This window comes from Triturus cristatus, chromosome 6 (assembly GCF_964204655.1).
Source record: "Triturus cristatus chromosome 6, aTriCri1.1, whole genome shotgun sequence".
NCBI classification, from domain to species: Eukaryota; Metazoa; Chordata; class Amphibia; order Caudata; family Salamandridae; genus Triturus; species Triturus cristatus.
Window position 1 is genome coordinate 1,481,506,206 of NC_140589.1, and position 14,136 is coordinate 1,481,520,341.

Sequence of the window (14,136 nt, forward strand, 5' to 3'; positions counted from 1 at the left end):
ATAATAGCAGATTGCCTGACATTAACAAGGTCGCACCGTAACGTGTCCGCCTACGCGCAGTCGGGAAAAAAGAGCGTAGGACGTAATAGGTTCCTCTAATAAAGGCAGAGGCGGCGCGCGCTCGCGTTCCTGCTGTCCTCGCGCGCCGCTCGAGCCTGTCAGGGAGCGCGCCAGAGTGGCTCGCGTTGCCTAGCTACGGGAGAATAACACCGAGCAGCAGCAGGTGGCTGTGTGGGAAGCAGCGAACCTGCCTACATTGCTAGTGCCAGTCGTTCGTTTTCAGCAGCTCCGCTCCTTCGCTGTGCGCCCCAAAACATGCACCAGACCATGGAAATCTACATGGCTCGGAAGAAGAAAGCCCCGCATCATCGCTTGTAAGTGTTACTGCTTCGGTGGTTCCTTATTTTCACCGATAAGTGAATAAAACAGACCACGCGCAAGAACATTCTCAGGTCATTCTGAAAACAGAATATACAATATATTGCTATAGACAGACACAATTAGGTCATTTCATGAACAGACATATGCCATTGTTGATCGTGGTCTGTCGCCTGTCACTCCCTGTAAACACACCAATTGATCTATCGGTCTCTGTCTGGCTTTCCATTACTTTCTAACATCTATTTCTGAGTACCACATATTTTCTATCTGTCTCATTTTGCTCACCCTTTCGTATTCGGTGTGTGAAGTGTTTAGCTCCCACCTAGCAAAGCAGCCACGAAGGTTATGCTGAAAACCTGAATGAAATTTCCACGGCCACCGAAATTACGCATTACCTCCTCACCCGTCTTACTCCTCCCAATCCTTACCAATATGAGTGATTGTTTTGCGCATCCAGACTTTGTTTACCAATCTCAGCAATAGCATTAAAAAAAAACGCAACCAATATAACTTCATCCTATGACTTCACTGCTCCCTCCTCTAGAAAAGGAGAAAGCACACCTCCAAACTTCCTGTACTATCTAGGGTAAAAGAAAATGAAGCTGAACAGTCGGTTTGCATGTGTTTGAAGAGGGAGGGTCGGTAACTGGAACTGTGACAAGTAATACAGACTACTAGTAATTAACCAGTTCATTACCTCCTCGCCCATCTTCCTCCTTCCAGTTCTCACATATAGGCGATAATACCAAAGCTGAACACCAAAAAGCTGGTTAGTCATATATTCAGCAACACCAGTGATGTATTCAGTTATTATTTTATTTACTCTCATGCCTGTCTGAGTCCAAAACCTGTTCCAAAGTCTGTTGATGAGTGGCTTCAGTCCTAAAGACAATAAATAATACATCATATATGTATGAGAATTTGCCAGTGTTGCTGCTAAACAAATGACATTCATGCTGCCCAGTAAGCAGCCAACCCTCTAGTAGATTTGTATTGGTTCTGATTTTCTTGTGCTTTCTCATAGGCTATAAGTTAACAATAGTCTGCTTGATCTCATGACTAAGATGTGAAGATGAAGAACGTAGTCCTAGACCAGAAGATGCAACAGTAACAAAAAGGAAAATCTATTTTGATAAATGTGCCATTCTAGCAACATATATAGAAAGTGCCCTGTGTAAATCAAAAAACATATAATCGTACTTTAGACATTTTGGGAAATCAACCTCGGGTATAGGACACTTATCTGAAAAAAAGAAGAAAAGGTTCTGAACTTAAAAGTTCCCATATTTCACCAATTCGTTCGGAGTGAAATATAACCAAAAACAAGACCTTGAAGGAAAGAAACTTGAGGTCTATAGTATTTGTCAGGTCAAAAGGATCAGACTGAAAGACCCTCAAGATTAAAGAATGATCCATTGAACTTACCAGAGAAGGTACCTTCCAAACTTCCCAAAAAAAGCCTTCTAATAAATGAGAAGCAAGCATTGAAAATTGACTGCATGACTTCCTCTTTAAAAGCCGGAATTGCTGCCCATTGGCTCTGAAGGATTGAAACTGCTAGACAGTGGCGGCTGGTGCCATTTAAAAGTGGTAGGGCGTAAATGCTTGTCCTTAATGCTATAGGTGCTGTGCACCGCCTAGAAGCAACGGCGCTTTGATGCCATGCAACGGAAGGGCGACTCGCATTCAAGGCCTGCCAGGGAGCCTTGCTTCAATACTTAAAGACGTTTATTGTAGATGCAAAGCATCGGTTGTCACACCCCGTAATACACGCGTTCGAGACACGTTTTATCACGCCTGACGTGCGTCCAGCTTCTGGGGGCAGTAAATACAACTAATAAATAAATAAATAAGAGGTTGAGAGCATTCGGCGTAGTGGCGAGGAGAACAAAACGGCACCGTGAGAGTTATATCAACGATATATCTGAAAACAACAATATCAGAAAGAGATATGAAATACATTTTTAAACATAAATCTAGAATGTTATAGAACCGACGCAATAGGATACAGCAGAAAACATTAATCTAACAAAATAAAGATATCTACACTTTTAATCGTGGCCTGACGATTTCCTTCTGGCTTGGCCGTTTTCTGAACAGTCCGGATGACGTAGGTACAGAGAAGCATATCCGCCCTTTCCTATTTAGACCGTTTTCTAGAGGAACTATTAACAATTAACTTTAGGGATCAACAGATTTCATTGCAGAAAACATTCTGAGACCATTTAAAGTAAGGATACATCTAGTGTCTCGCTACAGCTTTTTACTTTTGTTTTAATATCACTTCAGTTTGACCGGATGTTATTAGTGGAGTCACGTGGATACCTTTGGTTTTATTCTGTTAAAATGGCTGTCAGAGGAGAAGGGTTGTATTATGGGGTGTGGTGGTGCAACCCCCCCCCCCCGTTTAACACACGACCAACCCCTCCAGGACCCATCAGGCTTCGTTTATTAAACCATAGCTCAGTGTTTCCCAAACCGATTTTTTGTAGGTTGCCAAAGTTCAAGCAATAATTAAAGATGCCTTTATTCTGTAATTATCTTGACAAATTTGCTGCGCTTCGATGCCAGAGGTCAAATGTCAGGGTGTCTTCTGCTGCTTATGGTTTAAGATGGGAAATGGTGCTCACACACCCCTCACTTTGCAGATAGAGAAAGAAAAAGTAAAGTGAATGATGTCACAGTCTCGCTGGGGTTACAGTCGCGGCTCGCAATACTCGATGGGGGTGGACTCGGGTGGGGACAGGGAGAGTTTTAAAATAAAATAAAAACTTACCTGACCGGCATCTGCTCCTGGGCCGGGGTCCAGCGTTGGCGCTCTTCAGTTTGTGAACAGGGGAGCAGCAGCGTCACAGGACTCCCGCCCTGCCTTTTTCAATTCCGGCCGGCTGCAGCTCTCCTTGCGTCATCGGGACAGCCTCCCTCCCTCCCCTCCACCAATCAGAACTCTCCAGGCGAAACTGAGCGCGCCCCACCTGGGCCATTTTCTCTATGTAGGCTGTTACATGCAGCAGCCTACATAGAGAACAGCGAGAGTGGGCGGTCCTGCTCAAGGGAAGGGGGGGAGTGGCTTGCCCAGTGTTGTGCATACGGACTGTTTGATCGGCCCCAGGGCCGGCCAAACAGTCCCTATGCACAACAGTGGGCAAGCCACTCCCCCCTGCCCTCAAGCAGGTCCGCCCACCCCCAACCAGGCACTTCTGCTTTCTCGCAGTGCGAGAAGGCAGAAACATAAATGGTAGTTATTACCATTTATGTTTCTGCCTTCTCGCACTGTGAGAAAGCAGGGGGGCGGCGCCCAAACGCCCCTATGGAGGAGCCGCCACTGCTGCTAGACCCACCAAAACCCACTCCCTCAAAAAATCCACTGTTATTCCTTAGTAAGGTAAACAAAGTTTTTATGGGGACTACAATTATTCATATAGAAATGGACAGTGATGATTAAAACCAATAATCGGAGTAATTAAGTTTACCAATAAGTAACTGGGTCACTGTCATTTTTTGCACAGTTAATTGCTTACCACTTAATTAGTTTGTCTTCTGCATATTTGTGGCAGATTTAAGAAAAAAGTGTTCTACCTCAAACAGATCTTACGTTATAAAGGCCGCTGCACATGACAATTCAATAATTGATGATCTGCGTACGTGGACTGCACACCTTACTTATGCTTTTGGGTTGCTGTTTTCAGACCAAGAAGACATGATCATTTGTCCTCAGAAGGCGGAAATGGTCTCCTAATGGAGTCAACCTAGGATTGTTGAGAAGTGCGTTGGATGCTGTTTTTAGCAGTAACCAACATCTGTCGTTATGCACATTTTAAACATGGTGTGAAACATGATTCGTTCTTTGTCAGTGAAAGGGCTTTAAGTAAACATTTCAGCAAGGGTGCAACATTGAGTTGGAACAAGTAAAAGAAAAGAACAATGACATCCTTGCACAGTTGAATGCTACACTTATAAGCCTTATGCCATAATAATTATTTTTCTAAATTATGTTTTGTTGACATTTTACAATTTCACTTTTTACTTTTGATGCCCCCCATATTGACACTACAGTGTTTTCAAATCTGCAATTTATATATCTTGCCTAATGACTATTATCGAAAGACCTATTGCAGACAGTAGCAATACTCAGAGTGGGCCATGGGTGAGCTCATTGCTTTTCATTGACTGGCTCTCTTTTCAGTCTAATTTGCTTGATTCTTATTAGATGATTTTGCTTCCTTTACTTCTATTTGTCCCTACTTTGGAGCATAGGATCGTTATCAAACTTTTGACGGGATGAATCATATCTTTCGACGACTGACATTGGGGAACTACTTTTTCTTTCAGCACCCAATGGCAATGCATGTGTTTTCTTGCTCTCTTCCCTGTGTGCTGCTTTCCCATCACATCTCAGCCCCCCTACACTCTCATGTTGCTCCAATCATTCTTTGCTTCGCCTGCCCCAACTAAGAACTGCTCCACCTTTATTTTCTGCCTCTTTGCCAACCTCGGCACACCCTTGCTCACTGTTGCACCCCGCTGCTTGACGGCATTCACTTGCTCTCTGTCCTCTCCTCCATTGCTCCAACACCCCTCCCGGTCCTGTATTTTTTCCTCTTTTTTCCAGGTGATCCAGCAGCTACAATTTGCTACACTGCTGCACTATTCTCTATCATGCACTTTTGGCTGCCATGAATCACATGTGCCCAAGCATGATGACAAATATATGAAAGTGCCATTTTTGACATGGTCACCCCCACTTTTTGCCCACTGGTACTGATGTTCTTAACTAGATGTTCACTGGGTCCCTGCTGAACAGATCCCAGTGCCAATGCTGTTTCCCTAAAAACGTTAACATGTTTTCAGTTGTAACCCAATTGGCAAGAACGTTAGCACCCTTGTAAGACCCTTGTAAAGGTATGTACTGGACACTGGTCATTACAAGTTACCCAGCTACATAATGGCTGCACTGAAAATAATGGTATTTGGTATCAAACACCTTATCTCAATAAATCTATACAGATGTCAGTGTCATATTTTTTGTGACATGCACCCATAGGGCACCTTAGAGGTGTGCAGGCTGACTGGCATCGTTCAGCCTGCCACCAAAGTGAAGTTTCTGACCCCCTGTAGGTGAGAGCCCGCACTCTCAGAGGCCAGAAACAATGCCTGCTCTGGAGGAAGGTGTTCACACCTCCTCCAGCAGGATGGCTAGTGATTTAGCGTCTCAAGGTCAGAGGCTTCAAAGCCTCTGCCACCTTTGATATACAACACTGGCTTCCCCCAGACCTGGGGAATGCCACCCCCTGCCCTGAGGCCCATTTGGCACCAGAGCAGGTGGGAAAATTAGATAGCCGGTAGGCGTCCTGCACTTTCAATCTACTACTGCAATCTGCCAGCAGCCCACTGGGGAAATATTGTGAATGGACTTCCAGTCCCATAATGCTTACTGATGTGCTCACCATGCGCATGCTCGAATTACGTCAGGACTGTTTAGGACGCGATGGGTACAACCTGACTCTCCCTAATCATTACTTACCTTCTGAGAGTGCGGCTCAACTAGGGGCAACCTTTTCCTTTCATTAATGCGGCCAGCCCGGTCGCGAGCTGACACCGCCGCTTATGGTGCGGATCCGTTGCTGGGGACTTTTCAGCGTGATTCAGAGCAGGAGATGACTGTTGGCACTGGGGGAGTGCTGGGTTGTGAACCGGAACATTTTTAATCTACTACTGCAATCTGCCAGCAGCCCACTGCGGAAATAAGGTGAATGGGCTTACAGTCCCATATTGCTTACTGATGTGCTCACCTGAGCGTGTTTGTGTTTCAAAAAAAAGGGAAGCATCTGGAACTTCAATTTGCTGGTGGTTAGTTGCAGTTCACCTTTGATGAAAAGCGCATGCTCGAAACGCGTCAGGACTGTTTAGGACGCGATGGGCACAACCTGACTCTCCCTAATCATTACTTACCTTCTGAGAGTGCGGCTCAACTAGGGGCAACCTTTTCCTTTCATTAATGCGGCCAGCCCGGTCGCGAGCTGACACCGCCGCTGATGGTGCGGATCCGTTGCTGGTGACTTTTCAGCGAGATACGGAGCAGGAGGTGATTGTTGGCACTGGGGGGAGTGCTGGGTTGTGAACCAGAACGTTTTTAATCTACTACTGCAATCTGCCAGCAGCCCACTGGGGAAATAATGTGAATGGACTTCCAGTCCCCTAATGCTTACAGATGTGCTCACCTGAGCGTGTTTGTGTTTCAAATAAAAGGGAAGAATCTGGAACTTCAGAGTGCTGGTGGTTAGTTGCAGTTCACCTTTGATGAAGAGCGCATGCTCGAAACGCATCAGGACTGTTTAGGACGCGATGGGCACAACCTGACTCTCCCTAATCGTTACTTACCTTCTGAGAGTGCAGCTCAACTAGGGGCAACCTTTTCCTTATATATATATATATATATATATATATATATATATATATATATATATATATATATATATAATCCATTTCAGCTATTAAGTTAATCCATGCAGGACGATAATATCCGGCACTACCTTTCCCAACATGCAGCGCATTATCACATTAAGTGGACCCATCCAGGGGCGTGGCATATTGCATATATAATCAAGGCAGTGACCGGCAAGCACGCAAGGATTCTGGTAAGCCTCTGATGAAGAAGCTTGATCTTCGAAACACGTAAGGCAGACACGGAACCACTGATTGAACTTATCCGCACACGGACGCCGCCTGCACCTATAGAAGGGTTTGTACCTCAGTGTTGCAGCCAGAGTGCCTCTCACTCGTCAGGGAACCTTTGAGCAGTCATGTTAGGCGGTGCCCCGGCCGCCGAGAGAGCACCACCCTACGATCTTGAAGGGGGCCACAAGGACCGATATCCATCAATCCTTTGCGTGGGGCTGCAACACAGGATTAAAGACGGGTCCGTCTGCGGAGGCCCATCCAGTGCCAGTAATCCATTTCAGCTATTAAGTGCATCCATGCAGGACGATAATATCCGGCACTACCTTTCCCAACATGCAGCGCATTATCACATTGAAGTGGACCCATCCAGGGGCGTGGCATATTGCATATATAATCAAGGCAGTGACCGGCAAGCACGCAAGGATTCCGGCAAGCCTCTGATGAAGAAGCTTGATCTTCGAAACGCGTAAGGCAGATGCGGAACCACTGATTGAACTTATCTGCACACGGACGCCGCCTGCACCCATAGAAGGGCTTGTACCTCAGTGCTGCAGCCAGAGTGCCTCTCACTCGTCAGGGAACCTTTGAGCAGTCATATATATATATGTATATCAGCAAACCGTAAACTCCAAAAACCTCCAGAAACTAGCGAATAAGGAGACGGACCACAGGAATCTGGCGAGATGATTTATTTAGACCAATGTCTCAGCATACGACGCGTTTCGGGTCCAAGAGCCCTTGTTCACATACGGGTCACAGCAGAATTTACTCTTTTTATATGCTTAAAGTGCACACCCACCTCCATCACATTTTTGGTCACCTGACCATGAAAAGTGAAAACATACTTTCATTCTGTTTGATCAGCATCATTTCGTTTTAGTTAATGAAACACACAGATAAGTCTCTATTTTGCAAATGCTCATAAATGCAATCATAAAATAAAGATACATTTGATTATTATTCACAAATAGCAGCAAATTGACCTCATAATGTAGGCTATTCTGACCATTCTATTTGTATAAATATGCTGGTAAAAGAAGAGTTTTATTCTAAAATATATACAATCAAGATTATATTTATATAATATATATATGCATATGCATTATTCTTACATTTTATGATTATGAGTGCAAACATTGAAATCATAGTATTTTGTTTATTTCTACACATACGGAAGTTGCATTTAATGACGGTCATGATGTGTGTTTGGTAATTCGAAAAAGGCTGTTCCGGCCGAAACACGTTGTTACTACCTCAATAAACCATCCTGTTAGTGAATTGGTGTGCCGCCTCCTTTCCGATTGTGGATTTGGATTTTCCACATACTTTGTGGCTTCTGCTGCCACATAGACAGGCGCACAGTGTAAGAGGCAGAACTTCTTGATTCTATATTTATTTATATATATAAAAAATGGAATAACTGATCAAAACTATTTATTTAAAATTATATTATTTATTTTTAATTAATTTACTAATTTAAATAAATCACTTTAAAGTCGATATTTATAAAATAAAAACAATATTCTTACATTTTTTGGACAATATTCTCTTCCACTGTATTTTTGACACAATATTTTTCTCATATACACTATGAATGTAGAAACAATATGTTTTGGTAAACAATTGTTTTGACAAGATTTTCATGGGAGTCAATAGTTGGGAAAAAGAAGAAGAAGAGAGAGGCAGATGTGCATCCCCGGTCTCAACGAACTAGGCACTGGCCCGATGAGCGAAACATCTATCCCTTTCCTGGACCTACAGATCATGCTAACAGAGGGCGAACTCAAAACCACACTATACAGAAAGGAAAACGACCATAATAGCCTGCTGAACTTCACCAGTCACCACCCCAAGGCCCTACGCGAGAACCTTCCGTATGGGCAGTTCCTAAGGATACGACAAAATTGTACAACCACCCAGGACTTCGACATCGAGGCCAAACGCCTTGAGGACAACCTCAGGGACAGACAGTACCCTAAGAAAGTAATAGATAGGGCCAAGAAACGAGCAAGAAATACCAACCGACAGGCCCTCCTTGAACCTAAGGAAAAGGAGACAAACAATACAATAACATGCGTCACCACCTTCACACCCCTATCCAATACATTCAAAAACATTATCAGACGTAATTGGAGAACACTGAATGCAGACTCCTTAAACATAGAACTACCACGCTTTGCATTCAAGCGGACAAACAACCTACGAGACACCTTGATAAACACACGCCCCGGGATCAAGATGAAGAACCAACAAGAGACCACGCTATGGAACCTCCCAGCAGTGTCAGGTCACTACCCATGTGGGAACTGTGTGGCCTGTTCAACCACTACCCATACGAAAAGATTAACTCTGGATAACTTCACCTGGGAACAGCGCGGGCATTCTAACTGCAACACTAAAAACTGTGTATACCTTATCTCTTGCCCATGCAACCTTAGGTACATCGGCATGACATCACGTCCGATTAAAACACGTATAAGCGAACACAGGAGTACCATTAGATGCGGCAGATCAGCAACAAAATCGACCAATCACTTTCTGGAGGCTGGACATAATCAAGACCAGCTGGCATGGACAGTGCTAGAATTCAGACCATCCTGGACTCTGCAGGCATTGTTACGCCAAGAACAACGTTGGGTGTTTCGGTTGCATACTCATACTAAAGGGCTTAATGACGAGATACCATGGGTGTAACTCTAGGAATTCCATCATTAGACCCCCCTCCTTTATCTGAAATTGGGACATTTTTTGACTCATATACCTCTCGGGGGAGGGGGGGGGGCTCGACACATACAAGAATCGCCAATGCTTCCATTAGGTTAACTTTTGTTAAGCATGGAGGTCTCCCGTTTTGCCCCCGATATGACATGAGTCTGACTGGATTGTGCAAGGCTGTCTTTTATTTGTCATGTCTCAGTGACAATTCTGGACAGTATCACACACAATCAGCATATGTACTAGTAGGAACAACGAAGATCGCTGCAATTAACAGATCGCTCTCTGCGCATGAGGCCTTCAGTCTTACTCCCTACATGACACAAATCCTACTGACTTGTGTAAGACTGTTTTTAATTTTTAATTTTGCATGTCTCATCGATAACTCTGGACGGTGTCACACATAGTCAGCATATACACCACATGGAACAACGAAGAATGCTGTAAACCTACAGATTGTTCTCCGTGCATACACGTACCACAAAACCCGGTATCACTGCAATAAACACGCGCATGAGACAACACTGCTCTGTGAGCATGCGCACTCAGCGCCCCCAATTGTGAGCATATACTGCACGTAACCAAGACCGGAAGTAGGAACCGCCTCTACTGAACTGTGCATTATGTAGAAATAGCAGTCGAGTAGCAGAGCCCACACGAACAGGCAGCCGCTGATGCAGGGTAGGTGCTACCGAACCGGCACCCAACGCAACCGTAAGTAGGATGCCACACCTCGGTGGGCAAAGAAACGTGGTGTGAGTCGAGGTTTTGAGGAACTTCCCCGGTGGATTCCACATCTAATTTTACCCGCGATGTTGTCTCCCTCCCTCAACCCTTCCTTCCACCGTTTTTAGATAATAGGGTGCGGGACATCAGCCAGGACTAGCCGAGGGACACTATTTCCCCATTTTTTAGGGTAAGGACATCCATCGCACCATTGTGTGTGTGGTTAGCATTCTACTGTATCTGAGTATCTGTATCATGTGTGGCACGTGCAGGTGTTATTAAGACTGGGGCCACACGCTCCCGTAGGTGTCCTCTTGCACACCACGGGTCGTCTTTCATCCCGCTTCTGATACCCCTGTGTCATTTGATATATCACCTCGAGGTGGTGCTTGTATTCCAGACGCAGCACTTATCCCGGTTCACACTGTGTTGGGGCAGTGGCACATGACACTGCTGGTTCATGGCCCCCCCACGCTTTGCCCAGGGGTTTAGGGCTGCCAGCAGGAGACATTATTACCTTGGGGCCTTTTAGGAAACTCACTGTGGTCATTGTTGGTCTAATTGTTTGACTTATGTGGTGTATACACGTTCATTGTGTATTAACGATCTTTTAACGTGTTCACCTGTGCCAACACGTTTTGTGGAGAGTATCTATCTCCCCTCTCTCCTATTTTCTTTATTTTCTTTTTTGTCATTCCCTCTCTAGGTACTTCTTGTATGTAGGACACTCTACGAATCGAGATTTCAACCACCATAGCATAAGTAGTAGCCATGTGGTTCATCCTTTAGTACCTGCATTTCCAGTGAGTTACCTTCTTTGGAACCCCACCACTCACGTACACCGTCACACCTCACTCTAGGTCCTGAAGAAACGCCACTGATCCAGCAGTGGACATTTAAGGCGTGAAACATGTTGACCTTCTAGCAGTTACTTGGGCACATTAAGCCCCACAGTAACCCACTAACCTGTGTGGTTTTTTACTCTACCAAGGGTACCACGCTATTAAAGTCTCCCAGTGGATACCCTTAGGTATTTTAATATTTTTACATATTTTCACAGCACGTACTTCACTCCCTGTACCCTAGGTTCTAGCCCGCATACTCACCTGTCGGCTTTTCTCTTAAAAGATCTCCGTGAAAGTGACCCTTTCAATAGGTGTCCCGTCGGGCATTGCAGCGCCGGCCCGACGAGGAGCATAGGCCCAGCGATGAAACATGACTCCCTTCGGGAAGTGTGAGGGCTAACAAAAGAGGCAAGACCTTACCCTCCCCTTCGGTAGTAGTTCCTTGAGACCGGCGATGCACATCTGCCTCTCTCTTCTTCTTCTTTTTTCCTAAATCTCTCCCTCTCTCTCCTATTCTCCCCTTTTGATGAGTGGGTGATAATACACACCCTACTCTTGGAACAGTGTCCCCCCTTGTTATACGACTATTTCTGGAGCATCTACACTGGACCTGAATAGGTTCCTGGTCCCCCCCCCCCTTTCTTCATTTTTGACCTAGTCAATAGTTGGGCTCACGATGTCTTATCACACATCTCTGGCAGGATGTCTCGTGGCTGAAAACCTGTCTCACAGTCATCCACGCAGCATCAGTCTTGCAGATTTGTGGAAAGGAGATGCAAAAAAGAAAGAAATTAAGTCTGGCATTCTCCTCTCAAACCACTAAAATCTGAAATGTCATTCAAGTGGCCATTCACCAGGCTTTATACTTTCTGCACTTCAGAAAAGACTTCAATACCTTGCTCTATAAGCTTCTTTTCATTAAAGCATAACGTGTCTGTGCACCTATTCCTTCTTCCATTTCTTCTCTTCCCAGGATTTCCTGCACCTTACCAATCTACTCCTCCATCTGCTTCTCTCTTTCCTTTTATTTACTGATCATACTTTCCCTTATTGTAATGTGCTCCACAGCTATATAGCTAATTTTGCACTTCATAGGCCCTCGCCATCTGTACATACATTCATTTGTAATGGGTAATCCTTACTTCTTGACAGTTGGCATCTCTGCCACTAGTCCTGTGCTGTGGTCTGCACATTTACTTAAATCAAGTAAACAAAAATATGGAAGATTGAAATGACTTAATTGGGCCAGGTTCACCTGTCTGAAGTCATTGATCCTACAACCATGTTACCATCATTTTGATGCTGCTCTTCTCTACCGCATAGTGTGCCACCCTTCGTAGCCCACTATATACCTGTTCACTGTATTATTCTCCTTGATTCATTTGTCTTGTAACTATGCGGTTATTACTGTTATTATTCTTGATGTCGATATTGCTTTTGTCCTTCCTTCCATCCGTTGGTAAAGCGCTCTGATATCCTTCGCGATCTTGTTTGCACTATATAAAACTTTATAGATAAATAAATAAATAGTTGTTACATTTCTATTATTGTATACAATTTCGGCGATTACTCCCACTTTTCTTTTCTTTTTTGTGTTTCTTTTTATGTTTAAATGTTAATTTTAAAGACATACTCCAGGTACCATTACCAAGAGTAAAGATTGTTACACAGCTAATTAGTGAAATAACTATGTATTTTGAAATCTGACATATACACCAGTGACTAATTTAAGTATTCATTGTGTTAATAACTAATGTACCACACTTATCCACAATATACCATATTTTTGTTTACTTGTAATATGCCCAGGCAACCCCTAGATAATTCTATACATTTACTTCAATCAAGCCATAGTTTTCTCAAGGTCCCTAACCTCCACAACTTGCTGGTACTTGGGGAGATCACAAGAGACCTCCACGACACCATACAAAAGTAGACCTGCAAAATGCTGGTCAACATTTCGGCGGTGTTTGTCAATTGTCGGCCAACTATGTAAAGCCAATTCAAAATTTGAGCCTGTTGATCAAGTTGTTCAATATAAGCACTGGCAAACCAATGACCAGTACTACGCACACTCAGGGCCTTATTTATGACAAGTGACACATCGTTGCGTGAAAACAGCGATGCGTCACTTTGCATTGCGACATGCTGGATGCGTCATATTTACAATATGACGCATCATGTCACAAAGAGTTACAGATACGTCAGTATTTCTGAGGTATCTGTAGGTGCAAAAATGAGGCATTGCTGGAGTGTGTCACAAAAGTGACGCAACTTCAGCAATGGGTCATTTAACATGGGCAAGTCCCATTTCAATGTGCCTGCGTCAGTCTTACGCCTGCTGTGAGGCAGGCGTAAGATATTGACGCATTTTCGTCCTAAAAGTGGCGCAGTAAAATCTCATAGATTTCAGTGCGTCACTTCTACGAGGCTTACTTGCGTCGGAACTCCCACCCTGACTCCTCTACCTAGATGCGACACGTTGTAAATAAGATGCAACATGGTGCATTTTTTACGCTACTGGTGCGTCACAAAAAGTGACGCACCGGCGGCGCAAATGTGACGCAAGGGCTCATAAATAAGCCCCTCAGTGTATATGGCCTCACCTCATCGGGGGACCATAAATCTCACTAAATACAAGCCTTGAGGGGGCGATAAAACAAATATATAGGTTTCTTTTTTCAATTTGCATCAATGTCATTTGTAAATATAGTTCCGGCAACTGTGCTTAAGTCATTCTTCCATTATAGTCTATTCAGTTATCCTTGTTGCTAAAAATCATTGGCCA

The 14,136-nt window shown here is 44.2% G+C and overlaps 1 protein-coding gene across 1 annotated transcript in view; it reads left to right on the top strand.

Annotated features, from left to right (window-relative positions):
• Positions 1 to 223: 223 nt before the first annotated feature.
• Positions 224 to 14,136, top strand: part of CIMIP6 (ciliary microtubule inner protein 6) — a 139,056-nt gene continuing 125,143 nt past the window's right edge. The window contains exon 1 of the mRNA XM_085609357.1: positions 224 to 374. Coding sequence (XP_085465483.1) covers positions 316 to 374 — 59 coding nt within the window. The 5' untranslated portion in view covers positions 224 to 315. The remainder of the gene's footprint in view (positions 375 to 14,136) is intronic.